The sequence below is a fragment of the Budorcas taxicolor genome, chromosome 24, assembly GCF_023091745.1.
Source record: "Budorcas taxicolor isolate Tak-1 chromosome 24, Takin1.1, whole genome shotgun sequence".
NCBI classification, from domain to species: domain Eukaryota; kingdom Metazoa; phylum Chordata; class Mammalia; order Artiodactyla; family Bovidae; genus Budorcas; species Budorcas taxicolor.
The window spans coordinates 6,995,338-7,005,169 of record NC_068933.1 but is presented as its reverse complement, the minus strand read 5'-3'; the positions used below and the strand labels follow the sequence as shown (position 1 = coordinate 7,005,169).

Genomic DNA, 9,832 nt, shown 5'->3' with positions numbered 1-9,832 from the left:
GGACGTTACAGCCTTGCCAGGTTATAGAAACGAACATATGTAACATAGAAGAAAGAAGAGAGATATAAATTCATGGGAGAATTTTCTCTTTCTGTTACCTTAACATTGTTATTAAGGGAAAAACTAGTACATTGAAAGCAAGAGAAGATTTTTAGGGAAATCATCCTATCAAACTCCTCTGGAATCAGCTTTCCTGGTTAGGGTTTCCAGGTTACAGGTTATGATCTTGGCTACCAGGTCATCCGTGTGCCCTGAGACGGGGCGAGCGTGTAATGTGGATTCACCGTATTCCAGGGGGAGGTGTTTGCAAGCGGCCGGCCAAGTGGACGTGATCAGGGCGGGAAAGGGGGCCGGGGAGGGGAGCGGCGGGAACCGCGAGGCCACAGCCAGTTGTCCGCCGAGCAGGTGGGAAGAGGGAGGGGTCTGCGCGGCCGCCGGGTGCCAGGAGCCCCGGCAGCCGGCTCCGCTGGGAGGGGCGAGGCTGTCACTCGCGCGGCGCGGAGCAGGAGAGGCGCGCGGAGCTCTCGGGCCCGCGCTGCGTCGGCCGCCAGCGCTTGGAGGGGCCGCGGGGCAGCGGGACCCGGCGCCATGGGTGAGTGTGCAGCCCGCGGGGCGCCCCGGGGCTCGGCCTCGGGAAGAAAGCGGGTGTCGGCCGGCCGGCCTGGGATTGCACACCTCCCCCCAACAGCCTGTGGACTTTTCTCCGGGAGCCAGGCGGCGGCGGGAGGTGGGCGCCGGGGGAGGACCGCGGTCCAGAGGGGGTCGCCGCGCGTGGGCGTCACGGGGGGCGCAGAGTTCGAGGCTGGGGGGCTGTCCCCACGTGCGCCCCAGGAGCCAGCTGAGACGGGGCGCGGGGAGTGGGGACTTCGCGCAACTTCCACTCGCAGCGGTCTGCGTGCGGTAAGGCGCCGGGGCAGGGCGAGGAGGGACACTTTCCAGCCTCCGCCTCCACCGAGTGCCATCGTTGCGCAAAAGGCTGCAAGTTAAGGCTGAAGGCTGACCTGCCTCGGGGTGAGACGGGCCAGTGGGAGCGGGGTGCGACCCGGTCCAGGTCCCAGGGCGCTGGGGTGCGCGCGCGCCGCTCCGCTCAAGTTTCTAGACCGACTGCCCCCCGGCCCCGCTTCCGCTTTGGAGTATAGGGGCGGCACCTGGGTGTGAGTGGCTGGGGTCGGGGAACCCGGTGCGGGGACCGGTGCCGCAGGAGGTGGCGTCCCGGGAGAAGAGCTCGGAGCCGCGCGCGGGGGCGGAGGGCTGGAACCACGCTTCCCGCAGGCGCGGTCCAAGGAGCCGCCGGCGCGGCCGCTTTTCGTGCTGATTAGGGATCGGCGGGCAGCCCGGACTGACCCTTCAGTGCCTGCGTTCTCGTTTCTTCTCGGCCAAGTCCATTACGCCCCTCCCCCGGCCTCTCCCTTGTCCTTTGTTGTGAGGGCTTTCTTCCAGAGTGAAGGAGGCCTTGGGGATTGACGTGCTCGGGTGGACATTCCTAAGTTCCCACAGGCTCGAGGGGTAGGGGTGCTCTGACTGCTAATCGGTGGAGTTTATAGACGTTGGCCAACTTGGAAGAAAGGAGGACAGAGAAAGCTGAGGACGTTTTTGCCTATGAATGTTAACTGTGGTCAAGACATTCATACTCTGTTGCGTGACTCTGGAAACGTTTAAAAAGTCCTCTTTTTAAGGGCCTGTGAATAAAACTAGTCTTGTAAATGATCTGCAGCATGAGCTGTCTTTAAAAAGTTTTCTGAAACAGAAGGAAAATGTTCCATTTAAAAGGGAAAGATAAAACACTTTTTCCCCCAAGCATGGCAGAATGAGTTTCAGGCTCTTTCTTTTGTTGTACATGGTCATATAAACTCTTGTTAGAATAACACATAGAGAGGAAAAGCTCTCATAAATGGGAAAACCCAGCATAATTGACTTTCAGTGAAGTGATCTATTCACTTCACTGAAAGCATTTAAGATGCTATTTTGTATACTGCATAAAGTCTCCAGGAAGAGTGACCTTAAGCTTGAGTGGACTATCTATCCAAGGGTAAGGTGCACATAATTTTGAAGTTAATTATTTCCCCAGCTTGCATTTCCAAACTATAATGAAGAAGGTAGGTCTTGGCTTTTACCTCAACAAATTGGACAGGATCTCAGGTTACAGCAGAGTGTTCTCCTGGAGAGGAGGTGAGGTTAGCCCCTGAACCCTCTGATCAGACTGAGTTTAGCCTCTGACTCTTAGAACTTCTCTATCCTACCTGTAAACTGACAGCTGAAATTTGTCTGTTCCTTTTTCTGCCATAAATGGACTGCACTTTCTTATTGTGATTGAGGTCACTAAAAGCTCATAGAGCTGTCAGATGGCTAGTAGCAAAGAGTGGGTTGAGGAAGCCGGTGAAAACCCAGCGGGCTGGGCGGTAGAAGAAAGGACGAATGGGTGGTCTGGAAATGAGGGTCTGAGGCCAGAGCTCAGGACAGAGACCCAGATGCGCAGTCCACACATAGCAAAAGCCCTGGAAGGAGGGGCGGGCAGCGTGAGAGAAGGAAGGAAGGAAATCTGTCCAGAAACGAGAGAGAAAACACTTGGTCACTTAAGGTCATCTTTCTCCTCATCTTTTAAGTCACTTGTGAAAAGCACAGAACTTCATTACTTTGCACTTCTTTTATTTAGAGGTAGTAGGGGGGTGAGGATTTAGCACTGGAGTCCAAATTGCTAGGATAAGGGGGAAGGCAGTGTAGCTGAATGCCTGACTGTGCCAGCAGGGTAAGTCCATCTTTTCCTGGTGTCATGACAACTGAAATGTATCATTTCACGAAAGGAAGATGGTGCTGTGGGGGTGAATATAGCCATCAATTCTTGCTTGACTCAGAAGAAGAAATCCATGCTCTAGCATCATGGAAGAATGAAAGTAATTGGTTAATCAAAATATTCTGAATAATTGATAGTTATCATATGTATAATGCACAAGGCTATTTCTCAAAAAAAAAAAACCCACGTTATTTGCTAAGCAGGCAAATTGAGGTTTAGTATCCCTTGCTTCCTCCTTTTATTTTATTTTCTCAGTGATGCCTTCAGCTTATCAAGGTATGCAGTGGGCTTCCTCTCTGCCCCCAAGTTTTGCTCTGCACAAAAGATATGATGAAATATTTCATATGGAAAAAGTATGGGACTGACTCATTGGTAAGAATATTTGTTTCTTAGCTACAAGGTTGACTTGAACCTGCACAGTCACTAATTATGAAATTGCAGGCTCTGGTGTGAGACAGGTGGGGGAATATTTTAAATTTCTCCTCTCACTGCATCACTCAGTGTTCCTTGTTGTATTTAAAAAGTGGTGTTGAACATTACACAGAAGATATTATGGAAAGTTTCATGGAGGGAGTGGCTCTAAACCTGGTGATGCTTGAAGGGATGTGAAGGATTTGGGGAGGAGACAGGTATTCCGCAAAGAGTAACGGATCCCTGAGCAGAGCTGAAAGAATTTCATGGAGCAGTAAGACACGATTGACAGAGTGGATTGGCAGGATGAGACTTGATTTTGGATAGCCTTCAAAAGCAACCTGAGGAATTTAGAATGTATATAATAGGAAAGAGGAAATCATGGAATATTCTTGAGTAGAGAGGAATTGTAGTGAAATTAGTGTTTGAGGAAGAGAAATTGAGCAGTGTTCTTTAAGATAAAGGATAAATTAGGGCAGAACCAGTTGTCACAGTAACCCTGAAGTGTTATGGTCCATGTCTAGTTCAGTTGTGGTGAAATAGTAGCACTGATGGAAATGGAGAAAGAAAGATGGATGAATGATATTTCTAATTAAAGGTCTAAAATTAGGAAATTAAGTGATAAAGAGGAGAATGAATAAGAAGCATTTTCTGGAGATTTGAAACCTTGAGGAGTGGGGATATAGTCGATCCCTTGATAGAGTTTTTAAAGAATAAAACAGATTGTTTATTTTCCAGATGCTTTGGACAGAAGATCAATTTTATTTTTGAGATGTTAATTAAATGGTGATGGCTAAACATGTTAACACATATGTTAGTAAATTGGAAACATACAGTGAGAAATTAATCAGAGCACAAGAATAAGAAGGAAAATAAAGGTTAGAAGGTCACCAACCTTTGGTGAGCAGTAAATCCATGTAATAAATTACCTGTTTGGAGGTGAACAGGTATGTGGAGGGCTGGTTGAGGGAAAGGGAAGGAGGATAAACACTATCTGCAGGAAGAGAAATATCAACCACATAACATGTATCAGTGCCCTGAAATTAGAACAGTGAAGTGTGACATCTTTAACTTTCAGTGTTAGATCTAGGAGTCCACAAATTTTGACAAGAGGCGATATCAGACGAAAATATTTTGATGTCATTTGGTTTCAGTAAAAAGGATCTTGGTTAAGGATCTGAAAATTATTTGCAAATTTAAGCCAAGAATAATGACATGTGGTATCATCTCGAATTCATACTTTTTTCCTTCGGGAAAGTATGACCCCCTAGAGGTAGTTATGGACAAGGTACAGAGAGGCAGTATTTGAAGTTGGAGAAGCAAATGATAATCTTTAGGTGGATTATGCAGACGTTAGGGATCCTGTTTTCTTTTTTGTTTGATGAAGTGTCGTTCATGATTCTATACATTTGTGTAGCTCAGATCTTGATTTAATAATAGTTAGTAATAATTAATAAAAACATGTAAAAAGTTAAGCTTGAGCTATTTTCATGAAACAAACCAAGAATATTTTAAAGATGGTAAACGACTAGTTGAAACTTTTTAAGGGTCAGTTGGCCTCTAGTATATTACATGCTTTGCTGTGCTAAGTCACTTCAGTCATGTCCAACTCTTTGCGACCCTATGGACTGTAGCCCACCAGAGGAGCCCAGAGGACTGTAGGCTCCTCTGTCCATGGGATTTCCCTGGCAGGAATTCTGGAGTGGGTTGCCCTGCCCTCCTCCAGGGGATCTTCCCAACCCAGGGATTGAACCTGTCTCTCTTATGTCTCCTGCATTGACAGGTGTGTTCTTTACCACTAGTGCCGCCTGGGACTCCAGTACTTTGGCCATCTGATGTGAAGAACTGACTCACTGGAAAAGACCCTGATGCTGGGAAAGATTGAGGTGGGAGGAGAAGGGGACGACAGAGGATGAGATGGTTGGATGGCATCACTGACTCAATGGACATGGGTTTGAGTAAACTCTGGAAGCTGGTGATGGACAGGGAGGCCTGGTGTGCTGCAGTCCACGGGGTCACAAAGAGTTGGACACAACTGAGTGACTGGGCTGAGCTGAACTGAACTACCTGGGAAGCCCGCTAGTATGTTATATGGCCTGCTGCTGCTGCTGCTGCTAAGTCACTTCAGTCTTGTCCAACTCTGTGTGACCCCACAGACAAAAGCCCACCAGGCTCCCCCGTCCCTGGGAGGCAAGAACACTGGAGTGGGTTGCCATTTCCGTCTCCAATGCATGAAAGTGAAAAGTGAAAGTGAAGTCGCTCAGTTGTATCCAACTCTTAGCGACCCCATGGACTGCAGCCTACCAGGCTTCTCTGTCCATGGGATTTTCCAGGCAAGAGTACTGGAGTGGGGTGCCATCGCCTTCTCCCTAGAAAATTATCAAAGTTTGATCCTGAGCAAAGAAAGATAAACTAATATTTTGGTTATCTTTGCTGCATACCATGTATCCTTATAACTAGTGAATTAAAACAATTTGTTATTATCTCTGTGGTTCTGTGGACTTTACTGCTGAGCAATTCTTATTTGAGGTCTCCTGCCTTGCAATTCAGTATATGCTGAGGGTCAGGCATCTGAAGACTTGATTGGGCTGGTCGCTTAAAGCGGCTCCCACCTGTAGCTGACGGTGGATGCTGGCTACTGGTTGGGAGTTCAGGTAGGGCTGCCTGCAAGTGGCTTGGACTTTAGGCAGCATGGTGGCTGGGTTCCAAGGGGGTACATCCCTGGAAGAGTGTTCCAAGAACAAACCTAGGCAGAAGCTGCAAGACCTCTGTAAGCTGCAAGACTTGCTAGAACATCGTAGGTTCTAGAGCACCACTTCCGCTACATGCTAATGCTCACAGAAATCACTGGGCATAGTCAGAGTCAAGGGAGGAGCATGCCAGTTCAAGGACAGAAGGACCCGAGAGCATGAATCGGCAATAGGTGTACATATACCCCCTCCCTCTTGAATCTCCCTCCCACTTCCCACCACATCAGACTGTCACAAGAGCACCAGGTTTGAGTTCCCTGTGTCATACAGCAAATTTCTGAATCACATATGATAAAGGATCGATGCTTTTGTGAGAGCTGTAAAGACATCCAGATAGTCACACTAGTTTCACAGGAAAACATTTGAGTGTGGAAATTCATGCCTGGGTGGAAGTGTGTTAGTGAAGTGCTGGGGTAAGCTCTACTCAGAATAATTTCAAATATAATCAGCTGGCATTTCTTTATTTTAATTTCAATTTGAAGTTTCTAAGGCTATTGTAAATTACTGTTTATTTTACTTAAGTTGGAGTTTGCCATAAATTGAAATGTATAAATCCTTTATTCAGTATCTTCTTGTCACACTAAACTAAATGTTTTGTAGTGAACAGTTCAGAAGGTTGCTGTATTTTTCAAGAATGTGTTGACTGTATGAAATACTCAGTTGGTATGGTGCAACTAAAAATAAGTATAGTCTTAACTATCGCTTTTTTTTGAAAGATACGTTTCTAAATTAAATATGTAACTGTCAGTTTATTAAGACTTTAAGTGTAAGTCTCATTTTACTATTTTTAATTGGAAAGAGAGCTGACATTTATGGTTACAAAAATATAGGTCTTTCTCCTTAGATGATTGAAAAACAAAGAAAAAATAGGGTAAAGGAGATGGGTTTAAAGTCAAGGACAGAATTAGTTTCAACCTAGAAACTTAGAGGCCTTAAAAAAGAATTAGATTCTGATGGTTGCAACCTGACTGATTTGAGGTCATTCTATTTTCGACTGTTTGACAAGAGGTGAGGGAATGAGGATAGATAATCTGAAGCCACATACTCTGTCCCCAGCACTAATGACATGGCAGACAGACAGAACTACATCTCAACAGGAGATAAAGGCCTGACCTGTATAACCGATAGGACTGGAAGAATGCCTGAGGAATTCAGAAGGTACGATGACATGGAATTAAATTCTTCTTTAGTTTGTTAAGACAACCTGTCAGAATGGTCACTCACTACTTTCTCTATAATATTTGAGATAACCCGAACTATATAATGATAGCAAAATCACTATCTCTGGCTGTTGCTGTAAGACATCTTGTTCCAGAGCCTCTGAGGCTATTGTCTGAGTAGAGTAACTTGGAGAATGTGCTAAGTACCGGTCTGTGGGTCCCACTGCCAAGATTTGAGATGAGAAAGTTTGGGCTTGAGAGGTGGACCTGCAGTTCTCACATGAGGTTCAACCAGTGTTGAGGATGAAGCCTGGAGAACTAGCTCTTCCAGAAGCTTCCGTCCCCCATCAAGCTCGCTGAGCCCATGCTGCTGCCTTTCCTCACCTGGGCCTTGCTGAGACTTAGCCTAAGTCTCTCTTGAGCTCCTCTGTCCATCCTACCAGGCACATCTTAGCCTGTTGATGGGACGGTGCTCTCCAGTTTACGGTAACTCTCCCCCAGAAAATAACTGACGATTTCCTGTCTCAGGATTTCAAGTGTTACTTGCTGCTGCTGCTACTGCTAAGTCGCTTCAGTCGTGTCCGACTCTGTGTGACCCCATAGACGACAGCGCACCAGGCTCCCCCGTCCCTGGGATTCTCCAAGCAAGAACACTGGAGTGGGTTGCCATTTCCTTCTCCAGTGCATGAAAGTGAAAAGTGAAAGTGAAGTCGCTCAGTTGTGTCTGACCCTCAGCGACCCCATGGACTGCAGCCCACCAGGCTCCTCCGTCTGTGGGATTTTCCAGGCAGGAGTGCTGGAGTGGGGTGCCATTGCCTTCTCTGTCAAGCGTTACTTATGTGCACATAAATCTGGCTCCATGTGCTCAAGGGTCAGCTATGTCCCCCCAAGCCGCTGCTTGCAGTCTCAATGCCTGCAAAATGGAATTCTCCTTCCTGAGTCTGGCTGGCTCCCTCCTCTCTTCCTTTGCCCTCTTCCTTCTCTTTGTTTTTCTTGATGACTCCAACATGCCTGGTCTTGTTGAGCGGATGTCATTACACATCTGAATGCCCACACTGTCTCGTCCTGTGTCCTCACCTGCTCCAGCCTGGATGTGGGTAGTTTTCCCACTGCCAGTCACCTCCCCTCCTTGGTCTCCTCCCAAATCACCCACGTGATGATCCAAACAATCCATGCCAGCATGATTCTTCTTGCCCCACTGGTCCTCTCCAGCTTCACCTCCTGCTATCATCTCTCATGCATTGTATGCTTAACCATCTTATGGAAAAACATGAATGCACTGTTTGGCCAATCTAATGATACACAGTAATGTATTTATTTTAATGGACATTTTCTGTAATTGAGATAAGTCAGCTGTCTACTTCAGTCTAAGTTTGAAGCCCAAATAACGAACGTTGGATACTAAGGGGGTTTTCTGCAGTCCTGCTTCAGGTTTTCTATGAAATAGTACAAAAAGAACAAAAATTCATAATGAGATACTACATATATGTGTGACAAAGGTCCATTATTGTTACTGTTTGATAGATTCTTTCCTTCCAAAAGAAAAATTTACAAAGAAGAATATAATTTTGTTTGTTAATAGATGAGAAATTAAACTCAGGGTGAGAAGTCTCTAAAGAAAAATCCAGAGCAACTATTTTATATAAGTGCACAATTTTAAAGTAATTGGTTCCTTAGGTATAAATGAAGTAGAGATCACTACTGAGTGTTATTATTTAGTTTCAACCATTTCTCAGCATTACCTTAATAAAATTCCTTTTATATAACATGATACATACATCCTGTTTAACTGGGAGGTAAGTAAAGCGATAACTAAACTCAAAGGAGGTAAACAATTTAAAAATACCAGTGAAAATCAGAAGATTGCTTTTTGGCAGGAAAGCTATGACAAACCTAGACAGTGTATTAAAAAGCAAAGACATCACTTTGCTGACAAAGCTCTGTATAGTCTAGGCTATGGTCTTTTTCTCGAAGTCATGTACGGATGTGAGAGCTGGACCATAAAGAAGGCTGAGTGACAAAGAGTTGATGCTTTCCAACTGCGGTGCTAGAGTCCCCTGGACTGCAAGGAGATCAACCCAGTCCATCTTAAAGGAAATCTACCCTGAATATTCATTAGAAAGACTGATGCTGAAGCTTAAGCTCCAATACCTTGGCCACCTGATGCGAACAGCTGACTCTTTGGAAAAGACCCTGATGCTGGGAGAGATTGAGGGCAGGAGGAGAAGGAGGTGACAGAGGATGAGATGGTTGGATGGCATCACCGATTCAATGGACATGGACTTGGGCAAACTCTGGGAGATGGTGAGGGACAGGGAAGCCTGGAGTGCTGCAGTCCATGGAGTTGGAAAGAGTTGGACGTGATTTGGCAACTGAACCACAACAACAACCTCATTGTCTCGTATTAAAATCATCATTATCACAGAATCATTGTACCTAAGGCCACCAACACTTCCATAGTAAAATAATGCTCTATATTATATACTTGAAGTTACTAGAGAGTAGATCTTAGGCTTGTCAGCATGGAAAAAGAGGTAACTTTGTGAGGTGATGGATGTGTTAATTAACTTAATCATGGTCATCATTCACAATGTTTATCTATATCACCATGCTAAATACACACACACACACACACACACACACACACACACACACACACATATATACAACTTTGTCAATTATACCTCAGCAAAGCTGAAAAAATTTAAGAAAGTAAAAAA

General features: G+C 45.6%; 1 protein-coding gene across 1 annotated transcript in view; it reads left to right on the top strand.

Moving 5' to 3' along the window:
• The first annotated feature begins 510 nt into the window (after positions 1-510).
• GPM6A (glycoprotein M6A) overlaps positions 511-9,832 on the top strand; it is a 247,145-nt gene continuing 237,823 nt past the window's right edge. The window contains exon 1 of the mRNA XM_052661403.1: positions 511-592. Coding sequence (XP_052517363.1) covers positions 589-592 — 4 coding nt within the window. The 5' untranslated portion in view covers positions 511-588. The remainder of the gene's footprint in view (positions 593-9,832) is intronic.